The 16494-nt window shown below is 37.5% G+C and overlaps 1 protein-coding gene across 6 annotated transcripts in view; it reads right to left on the reverse strand.

Moving 5' to 3' along the window:
• DISP1 (dispatched RND transporter family member 1) overlaps nucleotides 1-16494 on the reverse strand; it is a 95216-nt gene that overhangs the window by 29518 nt on the left and 49204 nt on the right. For 5 of the 6 annotated variants that reach the window (XM_075088795.1, XM_075088794.1, XM_075088793.1 and 2 more), the window contains exon 2: nucleotides 9285-9821. In XM_075088795.1, coding sequence (XP_074944896.1) covers nucleotides 9285-9790 — 506 coding nt within the window. In that variant the 5' untranslated portion in view covers nucleotides 9791-9821. Of the gene's footprint in view, nucleotides 1-9284; nucleotides 9822-16494 lie in introns of those variants that run through there. The other variant, XM_075088798.1, reaches the window with a different exon arrangement.

Here is a 16494-nt window from a genome sequence, read left to right on the forward strand (position 1 = left end):
ATTATCAGCTACTAGGAAATCTGGCTCTTTTCCTTAATAGCATCTACTTGGTTCACTTGTCTTGAACAGGAAGTAAGTCATCTTCTCTGTAGGAAAATCTGACAGTGTATGAAGAAGCCAAGTAACATACACCCTAAAAATATTTTTCTTATATTCTTCTTTCCCTAAACTTCTCTATTGAGTGTAGCCACTTTTAAACACAGTTCTCATACTGTCAATAAGAAAATTGCCATCAAACATACTTAAAATGGACTGCCCCAAATGTAAATGGCAAAGTTTATACATAATTTAAAGTATATTCTTCAAAAGATGTAATTGAAGCTATATATATATTCCTTTAACTTCTGAGGCACTAAGGGCAGGACCACATATAGTACTGCTTGGCAAGTTAAACAAAAGTTCTGAACTATTCAAGACAATAAAAAAGGCTTAGTAAAATACCACCATGAATCATTATTTGAAAACAAGCCAACAGCTAATTTGGAGCAGACTAATATTATTTCAAGATCCTTCACAAGTCTAAAACCATTAGTCTTTTTTCTTTTCTTGGTAATTACAGTGAAATTAATAGATATGTTCTGGGATTTAAATGATGGCTAGAGTAGTTTTCAGCATTTTTACTGGCAAAAAGTTCCTTCCTTAGAAATATTTTATTTCAAAGCTGTTTTTATTACACTTCCCAGTTGAATATATTATTTCAAAGCTGTTTTTATTACACTTCCCAGTTGAATGGAGCAACGCAAGGTCATAGTCACATCTTGTATTTCTCTGACAGGCAGGAAATTAACATGACCCAAGAAATCACAACATACACACAAGAAAAGCTCCATCCCATGATACCAAAGAAAATGACAGAGATGTACAACAGCACCTATTTTTATCAAGGTATTTCTCCGCAAAGGCTGAAATCCATGTTCTTATAGGCATTAATGATTGACATTAAGCATATGCAAGTTGGACTCTGAAGAAGGGAGACTTCAGACTGTCATATATCAGGCTTCAACTGGTACATGCGTCAGTCTTCCTTCCTGTGCAGATGTAACAATTTGGGATGTAAGTCACCGGGGGGTCATTTTTGCTCTCAGAAAGCCTCCTCTAACCAGAGCGCTTTTCTGAAGATAAGACTACAATCCCTTACAATTTCTCCAGAAACATTAGATGCAATATGGGGACAAATGCTAGTTTTTACCTTTCTACATATTTAATCTCTTGCAGCAAATGAAAATACTGTTACTTAAGCGATTTTTTTCTAAATTTAGTGAAGTATTTCTCCTTGATCATACATTTTGGTGTTGAGCTGCTTTTCCAATGTCTGAATTTAGTCACTTGTGTTATCATTTAAAAATGATGACATTCCAAGTGTATATTCAACACCATTAAAAGATTTAAAAGGATTTAGTAAGTAATTACACAAAGAAGGCTCTTTAGCTTATGCTGACATAGATGAAACTGTGCCTATATAATGCGACATCACCTCCTGTACCTCCTGAGATTAAATTTGTTTGCTCAGTAAGAAGCAAGCAAGAAAAGGGAATATTTACTGAACATTTATAGGCTTTCAGTATTGTAGCTAAGATGCCAAAAAAGCACTGCAAGATTAAACAGAGTATAAATCAGATTTAATATAATCAGAACTGTTCAGCAAAAAGTTAGCAAAAGTTCATCCACTTGACTGAATGAACTAAACACCCTACAAACTGGAAATGTAATGCAAGAATTTTGTGGAAAGGTATCCCATTAACATCACAAAAAATACTGAAAAGAGACAAGTGATGCATGTAAGCTTTTCTAGTACAGTACATTAATCTATTTATGATTTTATTTAAAAAACACTAACCAAAAAAACCCCCAAACTCAGTTTCCAAAGAGAGGGGCCAGGCTTTCCAAAATATGATCAGGATTTCTACCTGTAACTTCCCTTACCTGTACTGATCTGTTAGTGGTACCACCTCATTTCTATTTTGTTTTGGTAGTCAAGGCTTTAAGAGATTTCTTTATTCAGCAGATATCCTGGGCAGAAATCTCATAGCAATCTTAGTGTAGCAAAATTAATGTCAAATTGCTTAGGCACCATCTGTATTTCCCTCTTGCACTGTGTTTAGGGTTTTTTGGTTTTTTTACTGTTCAAGCACCACTGACCACTTAAAAGCATACACATCAATTATTACTTAGCAGGAGATGAAGAGAACATTGAAATATCAGAGAGGAAAGACAAGTGATTTTGGAGGGAGCTAGAGACAGAGACAATTATGGCAACTTACAAAGAGCTTTCCGAAGTCTATGTTCCTCATTCTGTACTCCCCCCCCCCCCCCCCATCACAAGGAAGACTGAAAACTTTTAAGAAGTGGGAATACCCAAATCTTTCGAATCCCATCTCTTTTAAGAGTGCTGAAAATCAGGTCACTGGCCACATTTAGTTTAGACTTCTGGTCTTTGTTTTCTTGTTTCACGTTTGAACCTCATCACAACCTACTATTAAATTAAAAGTGCATGAGAACAACTATATACAGTCAAAGAATTCCAAAAATCTACCACCATTTTAGCCATTCTGCCATGTGGCTTTTTTTCTAAATATGAGTATGTAAATGCTCAGTTTTAAAAAGTCATCTCAGAACAAATATGCTCATTAGTCCTTTTCAAGAACAAACACAGCTGATGCTGGTTTTCCAGTCAATGTAGTACAAAAGAAAGGACCCATGTTTTTTAGCATTTCCCTCACATTATCAGCTTTATGTCTTCTGAAGACTGCAGTTCAAAGGCCCAGCAGATTGCTAGTTAAGTACTAGTTGTTCTGTTGTTCAAGGAAAGGTGAGGAATACAGGGCATGGGAAATTCATCTTCAAGCACACACAGAACCTGGAGTTTGTAAGTGGCAGAGACTAAAGGTCAAGATACAGCCAGGCCGGTACTCAGCTGCACTCAGACCAGAGCAGGAACCTTCAAAATCCTTTTTTGCTATTGCTTTGAAGCAAGCATTTCTGCAATCTGATGTCTAGACAAACACTAATGCTTAATTAGTACAATTAAAGGCTGCCCTTGGACTGCCCAACAAATGAGATTTTTTCTTTAAGTGCACTTCTTTTTTCTATGCATGTTATTTTTAATTTGGCCAGCCATGGAATTACAAATGGCATTTTTTTCTTTGTATTCTGGTCTCTGCATGTCAGTCCTTTGCTTTCAGCTCTGTGCAAGACTAACAGAAAGTGCAGCATGTTGCTCACATAGCCAACAATGCGCAATAATTATCATGGGAAGAGTAGTGAATTAATAAAACCAGAATAAACCTTTTAAGGTATCACACTCAGGGATAATGTAAGACTAGAAGTAAAATTTAATAAAATCAGTAAAAATGAGAAAGCACAGCTCAAATTACTGACTGCCATGAAGAATTACTTCAGAGAAAGAAAAAGAACAAATTAATTTGTTTTGTCACAGGGAGAGCTCTTATTCCACACATGCACAACAGAATCCCACATTTGGGCTCAGATTCAGAAGGATGCATGAGGCTGCTACACATTCCCTTCCCTTTCCTCAACTACATCAAAATCCCCAAGTATGCCACCAGGCTGTTAATGTTGCGGCACAAAGGGAGCATCTAGTTTGTGGTTCCTATGTGCCTCCAGACTCTTCATTCCAGGAAACCACTGGATAAAGGATTACCTATTTTAGCATGGAATAAATAGCTTAAATGAGAATAGAACTAGAATTTGTATTGTCTCCATACAAATTACTAACATCCAGGAACTCCTGATCTACAGCGTGAATCAACATAGTAGCAACATCCTGAACACTGAATGGAATGCTGGTAACAGCTTTTGCCTTTTAGTTGCTAAAGGCTGATAAAAAGTTTCAGAAACAACCTTGAAAAATCTGACCTAAAGGATTTTTTTTTTTTGAGAGAGAAATCTAGTTTTCATCTTCCTAGGGGAAGAGAAGTTGACTCTTATTAATCCATAACATGGTATATGCATATGTATTTTTTACAGAAGCCATTAGTACATTTTGTATAAAAACTGAAAACAAGTGTCTTACTGCATCAAATACAACAGATTCTAACAATATTAAAAATGGAAAATATTTAGATAGGTGGAAGATACATTGTTTAAAGAACTCCATGTAGGAGTTCCTGTGAACAGTTAATGTGGCTGAAATGAGACTATTTGAAAACAGTGCATACACGTGTATACGTACAATCAGCTCTGCAAGCCACGCAGAATATACTAGATAACAATTATCCTTTTCCTGGAATCAAGCAGGGAGCTGTTTCATAACAAAGTCTTGTTATTACAATTGGTATTTGGCAAACATTCCCTTGCTTTTTGAAAAAAACAAGAGCTTTTCATTTCTTTCTGGTTCTAATCTTATGCCAAGTAACTAGAAGGAAGATATAAAATGGGTAAGAGGCAGCTATAATGTTCTGTCCTCACTTCACACCTTTTTAATTTTTATAGATCTCCTTTCTAAAAGTATTAAAGTGTAAGTATTGAAGTATATCTGCAATATTGTTTAAACAGTGTGTGGCACAGAAGTCTGAGATATAGCAAAACTCAGAATCCCAGAACAATCACATAAATCAGCAATGCCAAAACAGTTCAAAAGAAGGCTTAAATCTACCTGAAAAGAAAATGTACACTAAATCTGAAGATGCTAACTTTACCTTTACTGGTAAGCTTTACCAGTGTCCTGACTCAGAAGTACTATGGTTTTTGCCTTGCTTAAAATATAAATTGGTCTAGCAAGCAAAAACTTTGAATCCAGCAATTCAAACAAACTAAGCTCTGGAAGCTAAAACCTCCAAACTAGTCTGGTGGGGGATGAGGAACGATGTACATGTATCCCAAAGTCTTAAATCTTAGCCAAACTAATGATTCCATGATGCTTTAAACTGATTTTATTTTCGTGTTCTAGCTTGAGATGACTGCACGATCAAGGAGAGATTATCCCACATGTCCTTTTGGCCTGTCTTTTTTTGCCAGAGAGAATTCAGATGGCTTTTCAGAAGAGTTCTCTCTACTTATCTGCTTTAGCCAAAAGCATTAACAGTATAGTCTTGAAATGTAAATAATGGTAGGTGATATAGAGCAGGTCTGCACCAAGTGACAAGTACTTGTATGAATTTATTGGCTCCATATTGCAGAATTGCAAGCGCTACACGCACTGGCAGTTTGAAGCAGCTTCCTTACCAGCAGTACCATCGGTTCTTTCACAGCTCCCTGACATCTTCTCCCTGATCTTTTGTCTCCAAATCCATAGACCTAATTTTTCTAAACTATATCACTAAAGAGAGATTCCAAAAGAGTTGGCATCAAGATTGGCAAGGACAGAGGTAGCTTTTAACTGGTGTTTTCACATTAAAAAGTTCACACACAAGTCTGAGAGAAGCAATTCAGTTTGGTATCAGAGACAACATCCATGCACAGCAGTGTTATCCCATGCTTTCCACAACCCTGAGAAAACTTACTGAATGGTCTCTGGACATCATCCCTCTTCTGCTCCTAATTTACATGCACACATTCCTATATAAATAATTTATTTTGAAAAATGCCAGGAACAATTTTAAGCGTTTTCTGGTTTTACATTTCTTTACTGTAGTGTTTAGTTCCGCTAGAACATGCAACCCTTCATTATTTATTTTACCCTCTTTTCATCTCACTAAACGTGCTGCTGGGATGCAGAGTTTTACTCTTCCCTAGTGACTCCTAACTTGGTGCTTCCAGTTGTCAACCATCAGTCTTCATACTTCAACTACTACTTCAGATTAACAGCCTTACTTCGTTCCTCTTTCTCATTTCTACTGCCCACTTGCTGAAGGTTGCTGATGGTTACTGAAGCAGATGGTAGCCAAGGAGGGACAATAATGACCCACCTTCCCAGCGGCTCTAAGTCCCACGGGTTTCTTGAGATACGTAAGTGCATTCAGTCTAAAAGCATTACTTCAACATGAGCCCTCCAAAGAGGCAGAGTGAAAAAAAATCTTCCAATACTACTTGAAAAGAAGAACTAATCATACCATGCTCCAAACAGGTAAGTTTAGAAACTATTTATCAGAAAGCAAATCAAGTCCCTGGACAACTGCATTCTGATATGGAAAGATGGCTGGAATTTCCCAGGGAGTATTGATATCACGCCCACTAAAAAAGAGGTATGAACATGTCTGAATGACTTACATATTAAACAAGTGCAAAAAATAACACAAAAAAACCTTTGCTCAAGATCTTCCAACCTCAGAAAAATACCTAAATGTCATCAGAATCATCATGACCAACAGTCAACCTATTTTACCGATGTTTACAACAGAATTTTTTGCCACAATCATGTTGTAAACCACCAACCACTAAAAAATATTTTCTTTTACACTAGAAGCCTTTTTCACCAATCTAGAAAAAAAATATCAGTTGCTCAGACATTCAAGTTATGGTGTATAGATGACACTTCCATGTAATTTAGTTTAAACTTCAAAGCTGAACACCCTACAAAATTCCAGATCCAGCCAGCTTTAAGAGGAAAGGACAAGTGTGGCATTTATTTCAATCTGTCTTCTTTATACACTCCAATCTGCAATGATATACCAGAGCCACATTCCTTTAAAACTAGGTCACTGACAAATGTTAAGCCTTGGGCTTCAAAACCAGACAAAACCTGCCCTGCTGAAACAATTGGTTACCTGCCCAGAGCTGTAAGCATTAGTGATACAGTTTGAAGAAAGTGTTTGCCCCCCTCTATCTAATCACATCTTTCCCCCCCCCTTAAAATTAAAACTATAATATTTGAATGCATTTTTTAAACATACAAAGAACCAAAATGAAAGCCAGTTTGACTACACACTGAATTTAATTAATGTATTATATGAGAATCTGCATTTTAGATAACCCTGTTAAAACGTGCACATGTTATAAAGCTAGATGATTTCCAATTAGCCTTGTAAGAAAAACAGCCGGAGAAGATGGTGTTGTGCAGATTGTAGGCCCAAAATACAATAAAATTAAGAGTGCGGAACAGAGATCACGTAAAAATATCACATGCCTAAGCATCACTCTTCTGAGTACAGAAAGTTATCTGAGCATGTAAAAAATGAATGCACCTATTCTCTTTAGCACTGCAAAGTAACCACCAATGAGAGTTTGCTTCTTCCTGAGCATGTATCCATCCAGCTGCAAGGTTGCATCCAGTTGCTCCCTGTTTTTACCAACGTGTCTTCATTGACAATGACCTCTCACTATGATAAACTAGACTTACAATGCAATGGGAGAATAACATATTTAGGCATATGTTGTAGACTATTCAGAGAGAAAAATCTTTGATTCCATGCTAATAACACAAGTGATGCAGTCAGACATACGCGTTGTCCATTAATGCAGCCACAGCCAGTTTGAGGAGTTAAAATCCATACAAGAAATCCAGCTTCCCCAACACGGCGTGGGACCCGAGTCCTATTTAACACATATTTAAAGCTAAAAGAACAGATAACAGCAACCAGAAGCTAGGTGACTTTTAGGAGATGGACTCATTTGATTTGCTGACCTGAGTCACACTGCAAGCATCTTCTTGAGAAAATTCAGTCAGCTTAGCTTTATGGAAGTCCAGAAGTGAAACAGTAACTGTTTAATAGGGATACGTACAGTATGCTAACGCATGTAGTTGAATTAAGTACAGGTGCTTTAAAGGTCAGATTGTATGCTTATTTTGACTGCTAACAGTAAGATGAATATTTACTGTAAATCATTATTTATAATTTACATACAAATGTACATCATAGTGAGGAAGCACAAGATGAAAAAAAGCATCTCGGATCAAGAACCCAATCGGAGCAGTTCAAACAAAGTCTTCATATTTGTGAAGTGCTACGGAAAACATTATTCTACCGTCTCTGGAAGAACTTTTTACTGTTCTTTTTTCTAGACTAAAAGCAGAAGCACAGATTATGGATCATGTTTGTTCCCTTTCTCAAGGCTATGGAATACAAATGAAGTTTAACATCCCTGCTGCACAGGGAGAAAAACAGTGAAATTAGTGCACCCATTTTGACAGTTTGAAGAGTATGACTGACTGATTCTGTTATGCCTCAACCTCCTGCATACAAACTTACATAAAAGTTTTCATCTTTACTTAACATTCAAACAAGTATGGGGTGCAAAAAATATGTCTGACTAAGTTCAAACAGCTACGATTTTTTTCCATTTGTAAGAGGAATAACTGGCAGGGAAAAGCTGATTTGCACTTTGTATTATTAACCCTATTTTCATCTGTTTTTACCTTAAGGAAAAGAGCTTTATTCACTTTGACTTTTTCCATATTACATATTTGTCCCAGTCTGATATTCTCAGAAGTTTAAAATTAGTTCATACATTTTGTCACGACAAAATCATTGTAACTGATGGAGAAATGCTTGTAGCTCCAAGTTTTCAAGCAAGGATGCAGATGGTAGATGACAGGCAGAATGGTAGCTTTTATTAACCCAGTGAAAATTCACCCAGTTTGGCTCACTTGCAACAAAAATATCCTTACATAAAAGCTTAGAAGTGTCTTACTGCAATGGGGATTTTGATTTTCAGAAATTCCCTCTTGGACAGACTGATTTTGCCCAGGACCAGCAGGCTGTAGATTTTCCTTGTGATTGTTGCTCCTTGTAGCTGGGACTGTCACTGAAACTCCAAAGCTAACACACATAAAGAGGCAAGTTTGTATGAAGTGGAGGATAGAAAGGATTAAAACCTGGAACAATCCAAAATTTCTCAACTTGAGCACAACTTTAATGTTTAGCAGATACATATACTGAAAGACATGGTGGCAACTCACTGAACGAGGTGACCTGACAAAGAAAAACCACCCAGTATATTTACTAATAGAATCGTTGAAAATATTTTTCATACATCTTTTTGAGGAAATATGAGTTTTGATTAGACTATGCAGACAGACCAGTTCTTTCAGTGCTTTCTTAGCTATCGCTTTATTGTTTTGTTTCATACAACGTGTGTACACTACATCTTGTAAGGGTAAACAAACTCCCAAACAAACCCCCAGAAGAAGAAAAAAAACCAGCCTTTTTTCCCCCAGAAGGAAAGAACTCCCTTTAGGAATATTCATGTAGCACAGCAAAACTAGTTTCCTGACATGGTTTCTTCTGAAAAACAGTAAGTTGGTAATGTGTCAAAGATCAGTTTGTAAAAATACTAAGGAGGAAATTTGGTTCATCCTCCTTTTTGATCTGCTTTTGTAAGAAAATGAAGTAGTTATGGAAAAGGTTACCCATACTGAGAACTAAAAAATAATGCCATCTGCTTACCTCATCCTGGCTATATGTTGCTGCACAGGCTGATGCTGAAAATGGTCAGGCCACTGATGGTGAAGGCAGAAGGATGGGGAGGGCTGAAGACAGCACGCAGGCTGATATATGGGTGTGTGTTTTTGGCAAATAGATGCTGAATACTCAGTATGTGGCTGCATGCAGCACGAAGTCATAGGCGATGGTGCAGAGCTGCCAACCACTGAATTACATTCTTGCTTGTTATTATGGCTACTTAAAGAATGATGGTATGGACAAGGGTGGCAACATTGTGACAACATCTGCTGAGTTCTTTGGTTGTCTAAAGGCAGAAAAGATGGTTTGACTGCACCATTAAGTTGCAGGCAGCCATTTGGACTCATTTTTGTTCTTGGTATTTCCTTGGATGGGAGCTGTTGAACCACGGCATCTCCGTCATTGGCTGCAACGATACCTGGGCCAGTAGCATTTGACAAGATGCTGCCGTTGCTCAGAACCACAGAGTCAGTGACATTGCTCATAGCCATGCTCCAAGTTCTTGGTGGATACGTGATGTTCCTAAAGAAACATGAATAAAGCAAAGTTGACAGAGTTGTGGTATTTTCAGATGCTAAGAAATAACTTTAGATTAAAATGAATAAAGCTCCTCTTCTCTCATCTTTTACAACACAGGGAAATGGAAAGGAGTCACACACACATGCTGTCAGGAATGTTTTGAAGGACTTTCACTTGTTCAACAAAAGGTTAAAGGGAAGTTACATAAATGCTAAGCAATTGAACCAAAATATAAGTCCAATGAATAGACATTTGTTAGAATCTTGGTCACAGCCAACAAGCAGTGGTTGAGATACTGGGGAACAAGATCATTTTGCACCAGACTAAATAACAGATTTTGGTATAAACTGTGTAACCATCCACACCTTGCACTGCAGTTTGCCTGTGTGCTTTGAAAGCCAGCAGGAGACAGGACCGCACAGTAGAGTTTGTTTAATAATCATTAATGTGCTGGTTTCAGTAACCTCCTTTCCCATCTCCAATTTCTATTGAAAACCAGGTGTATTCACATCTTTGAAGAAAATATTTTAAAATATCATATTTAAATAAATCAAGCCACTTCAGCAGACATCTCTTAAAATTTCTGGATGGTAGACTAGGTCTTTAGCAGAAGCTCAAAATGAACTGTTATGAATACTAAGAAGATGGGAAGAACATATGGTTATATCCTAAGTTTTAAAAAAAATGCCAGTATTCAATCGATGCTGATTAAAATGATCATACTTCCAAATGAAATCTATTTCAAATGCTATTAAGCAGTGCACTGTGCTATAAATAAAGGATATTAAAGGTTTTCTTCTAGAATCTTGTCTTTCTCAAGTAAAATGTAAATAAGTAAAAACTACTAATCTAGAAAGGTGACTGAGGAGCTTGGCTCAAAATCAAAACTTGTCTGAGGTGCTCACAGCAGCTAATTCCCCCCAGTGTTAACTATAATTGTGTTTTAATAAGACTTGAAAAGAAGTCGGAGATTATTATTTTGATAAATAACATGAAAGGTCACAAACATCACACTCAGATAAGAATTTGTTACCCAAGTTACACGGGGCGGGAGGAGAAAGAAGAGCAAGGAAGAAAGAGCACTAATTATGTACTATTTAGAAGAATAAATAGAATTAGTTAATTACAACTGCTCTGGCTAACTTAATGTTACCTTTTTAATACTGAATTTAATCAACAACATTCCAAGTCCAAATTGCAAGGCTTGCATTATTTGCATTACAGACACTGAACTTTGCAGGAAGACATAACATACAGATTAAGACAGATAAGCAAGGAAGTGTCTAACTCATTTTCTTCCCCAATACCTTTGCTGACTGCTCAGAAAGCTAAGCCTGCCCAGCCAGCTGAGCTATTTAATTGCCTGAATGCTCATTCTGTGCTTTGCAGAGTGGAATGCTACCCCCCGGCAGCCTCCCCATGCAGCATCTCCCCTAGACATAGCTAAATCCTTCACTTCTGAAACAAAAATTAATCCTCTGCTATTTGTTCTAGATCATGTGCAGAGCCAGATGCCCTGGGAAATCGCTTTCATTTAGATAACTGCTCAGAACAGGAGAATATACTGCTCGATGAGCATATTTTTCCCAGCCTCCAATTCCACACATTCCTGCTGGGTACTCCCTCCCCTGGCCCAGGCAAGTCAAGCCCATGGAGGACTTTCTGCTAAGCAGAGAGTAAATTCAAGTGGCTGGCTAAACTTCGTTTCGGTCTGAAGAGACACATTAGTTATGTAAAATACTGCTGTGTTTGAACAGTCTGGTTTTCTCTCACACTGTAGGCAGCTTCAAAGCTTGCTGAAGTGGACAGAGCGAAAGCTGGACATCAAGGCAGAGAAAGCTCCTCTTGAGTTGTCTGGCAGCATTTTTGGAATTTCTGGATGCTTATTTTCACATTCACTCATATAAGAGACAGTCTACATGGTGATGTTGCTACATTTCTCTTTCTAAGTTAGACACATCCATATCATCGCTTGAAACTGCTGTACACTGATCAAAGTTACTGTTCCGCAGACTATTATCACAACAGAAAATAAAGTATGGAGATACTGCAAATACCCAGCCCTTCGAGAAGACAGATGCACCATCCTTTTTGCTTTACACCCAGGACATCTGCAGCATGTAGCAACTGAGATAACACAACATAATTTTTAGTAGCTGTTTCAGATCACTTTATAAAGGAAACCATGCATTTACACACAGGGCACACGTGTGCCAGCCAGAGATGCAAGCTAACATGCACCCATGGAAGCTGGGCAGTCCCAGCACAGACACACAGACTTGGGACCCTCAGTGTGTGCATGCCCCTCATGAATACCAACACAGGAATTATAACTTTTCTTCCAGACAGCCCAGCAGCCTCTGTTCAATATGATCAAAGATAAAATGCTTTCTTTTCAACAGATGTAATATTTACCTGCATGCCTTCCAGTTTAAATACAATCTTCAGACAGACTTTTTAGAAACTAGTAAATTCAAAGAAAAGCCAAAAAGCATAGTCATCAGTACCACAACATATAATTCTGCCTTTGTTCTCCTTTTGAACAGGCTATTCATGAACTATCTCAAGCAATAAAAATTTTAACAGATCAAGCTGATTCTTTCTTTCTTCCTAAGCCTTGAGAGAAACTCTTGGGTTCTGTCCATTTTCATGGAGTCTTTGAGCAAGGCTATGCAAGCACCTGCTTACCTTGAAGCTTGTTCAATGCCATTTTAAAGTAAGCAAGACTACTTTGCACGCTTAAGGTAGCCACCTGATGAAGTATTTTATTCAATTACAGATAAGAAGTGGGATTCAAACCAATTGCTGGGTTTCAAACCAAGTTGGGTTGTATTTTTTCATTTGTTTTCGTAGCTTTTCTTTTTTTAAACAAATATAAGATGGTTGATGTCACTTGACAAGTCTAATGTTATCCAAGTTTTGTTTCACTCATGTTTGAGGGTATGAAAAAGTATGTACTGTAGTACCTCATTTGTGTCCCCTTCTATAAAAGCAACTGCAACTCCACTGACAGCAAAACTTCACCTGCAGCTATTGCACCAAAATACATTTTCAGAATATGTTTTTGCCTCTCTGCATTTTGTCTTCCCTACCACAACTGCATTGACTGGGAACTTACTGTGAGATGTAATGGCCCAGGGAAACAGTTAACTGTCAATTTCTCCTTTAAATGATGCACAAACAGGCAAGTTAAACGCAACAAACGAAAGCACATTAAGATTTTAATAACATATGGACCTGAGAAAACAAAGAACCTGTTCATCATGAAAAAATCTAAACCCAAGAATTATTCAAAAAGCAGTCTGAGATTTCTGAATTATTTCAATGCAGGAAGTTTATTTTTGCTGCATTCCTCAGAATGCTTTCAGATTTAGTATTCTCCAGCGGATTGGTTGTTTTCAGACTTATTCCAATTTACATCTGAAGGTTCTGAAGCAATGAACAGGTATTCTGAATAACATCATCGTAAATAATACAGGTTTTCATATAGACAGCCCTAATTAACAGAAGATTAAATACGATTAGAAAGTGTTAACCTACATGTTTAATACATCACACATAGTATCCACTTCTCCAGCTGGACACATGGTATTTTAAACATTAACATCTATTTAGAAATTAAGTCAGCTGGACTGCTAAGGAAAGAAAACTAGAATTATCTTTAATTACTGCACATTTAGTAACAGTAACTGCTTAGAAACCACATTAGCCATGCAGTTCAAAACAACAGCTTGGAAGAGTGTCATATCTGGAAAGTACCACAGTCTGCAGAGGCAACGTTACTTAGTGACAGTTTTATGGAGTAATCCCTCTATTATTTGTGGAGCTAACAATGAACACAGCTTACCCAGCAGACATCTGCCATCTGCGTTGCAAGCCCTTCAGGAAATAAAGTAATGCTGTACCACACTGAAACTATGTAGGATTTGGTGTTCCCTAAGTAGCATGTTCTTTTTAGACTTGGATTAAGTTCACCTGTTCCTTTGGCTGCAGCTGAAAGAATTTTTCTTTGCTTTAAAGTTTCTTAAAGACTTAAAAAAACATTGGTTCAACAAATCCCATCTGGACTCATAATGCCTGCGATTGAGAATGACAGAAGGGCAAATTCAAGACAGAATTATGTAGTGGAAATTTAGTATAGCCTAGTATATTAGTATAGACAATTTATAGAACTTGAGAAGATGATAGAACACAGCGAAGTATTGAGGGTTGTTCTAACCATATAAGAAAAAATAACCCCAAAAATCTTTAGCTTGCACTAAAGCTAGCTGGGTATAAGACTTGACATTTTTCATTTAAGGTAGGACAAAACTCAAATTTCATTTAAAAGTTATCTAAAGCCTTTCAGCTATAGTCAGCATTGTGCCACTCAGCCAGCTGAACCAGTGTGGATTTTCTGGCCCTTGCAAACTGGTCAGCTACAAACCATCATGGTTCTGAGATGAACACGATGTCTGAAGTAACAAAAACGTCTTTTCATGTCAAAAGTTCATCTAATCCAGCTGGATTCTAAAAGTAGTGCATTCTTGAAATAAGTGATATTTAACAATCCCAGTGCTACCTATTCAGTCTCCTTCCAGATGAAATATTATAACGGACTTACAGTCCCTTAAGACGTTGAAGTTTTTTAATGTGGCAAATGAGTTACATGGTCTCAATCTGTAAACTCAGTTAAATCCTCTCCAGACTTCATCTGCTGCGACAGCCCGTGCACAGCCACCCTTAAGGAGGGTTTTCTCCTCCTTCACATCAAAATTCTTTGCATCTTTGCTTTTTCTCAGTGCTCACAGGAGTAACAGGTGGTGCCTGGTGTTTGATACTGGGGTTTATGGGAGACGTCTAGTTATCTATCACTGCAATGGTCTTTAGCAAGTCAAGCAGCTTTTTAATGTTTTATGGTTGTTGTTCTCCATTTTGGCTCTCAGCTAGACATTTTTCAAATTCTCTAGCTCTTACTCCTATGCGTTCATATGTGGTGCTTGGTTTTTCTCAATACCCTGATTCTTGCTTTTCCATTTCAGCTGTTAACCACTAGGTCTTCCCTGAAAAGCTTTCACTATACAGAATACGGACGCTTACTCAAACAAGCCTTCCCTGTCCTTTCCACTTTCAAGTATTTCAGGTATATTTTAAAGTGTATCTTTCATCTTCAAGAAGATTCTCTAATTCTTATTTTATCAGCACACCAGCCTAGGTGATATACTTTTTAACACAACTGCTTCGCTTTGAGGATTGATACAATATAGCTCCTATTTTTGCAAAATGCCATTATGGTCAGTTTGTTTTTGGCACAGTCTATAAACACCCATTTTGTCAACTAACATCTCTTAACGAGCAGATTTTCAGCCATCTGAGTACTTTCACCATACAGTAATAGATAAAAGGCAATTATGAAGCAGAGCAGATTTTCAGAAGGGCAATCTCCCCTCCTCCATTTCGTAGTAAGTGTTTCAAAAGCTACCTAGGCCTTCCACCCCTCTCCACAGCCTGCGAGGTCGAGAAGCTGTCCCGTCCCGAATCAGAGACACCCTGAGTTCATTTCCTGCGTCGCAGGCTGGCTCGGGAATTGCAATTCCTGTGACAGGGAGTTTCCAGATGTCGCCATGCCAGGACCACACAGCTCATGCCACAGACAGGCACTAGCGACCCAGGGTTGCCAAGCTGGCACACAAACTGACCCACTAGTGACAGGCTGTGGGGTGAGGGAGCTGGGAAAGACTGCAAAGGGTTGGAAAGAGAGTATTCTCCAGAACTTCAGAAATTAATTTTGTTGTGCTTTCAAGCTAAAGTTACTTCTGGCACAAACAGTAAAACAGCAGACCATTTACAGAAATCGTTTGCAGGGCTTCAGCTAAAGAAATCAATTGCAGTGCTTTAACTATAAAGTCTGTTTTAATGTCAGAATTCATAATAAATATAACCAAACTATAGATAGAAACAACAACAGGAAGCCCTGAAAATTCTCTTGCAGAAGTTTTATATAATACTAACATTTTATTTAAAAATTACTTAAGCATATCTACACAGGGGAAATAGGAAAAAAGCGTATTAAGAAAATCCAACCAAGATTCAAATACTGAGTTTTGGAAAGAGATACAACTATAAGTAGAAATGATTGGAACAAAACATACTACTTCAAGGAAAAAATGTGCATAGTTCTGAAAAGCAGGTATACCTCAGCACAGTTTAAGAGCATGGAAAGCTGTTAAAAAAAAACCCACTCAAACATTGCTTACAACTGCGACACTGTCATCACACTAAATCTTATTTACACAACTTACTGACTTTCCATTACCATATGAAAGACATTTAAGTTTCTGTAACTGCAAATATTCTGATCCAAAACAGCTCTAATCCTGCTTACACAGAAGGGGGAAAACCAAAATATGTCTTCTTCTGGACGTAAAAGGAGTTACCCGCATTGAAAGTTTCACAGGTTTTTACTTCTTCATGCTGTGGGATTAACATTTAAATTATTACAGCTGTAATGGGACACAAAAGCAATACTCTTTAGGATACAGCTCCAGCTATACCTACTATCATCCTGACTATATTAGTGTTACATAGGAGGTTAAGGAACCCCTCAACCATCTGTTTAGAAGCAGGTTTTTTGTTTTCTGTTCAAATTTATAAACTACATTTGAAGATCTTTAAAGAATCTGTTACTAATAATAGC

This window comes from Phalacrocorax aristotelis, chromosome 3 (genome assembly GCF_949628215.1).
Source record: "Phalacrocorax aristotelis chromosome 3, bGulAri2.1, whole genome shotgun sequence".
In the NCBI taxonomy this organism is placed as follows: Eukaryota; Metazoa; Chordata; class Aves; order Suliformes; family Phalacrocoracidae; genus Phalacrocorax; species Phalacrocorax aristotelis.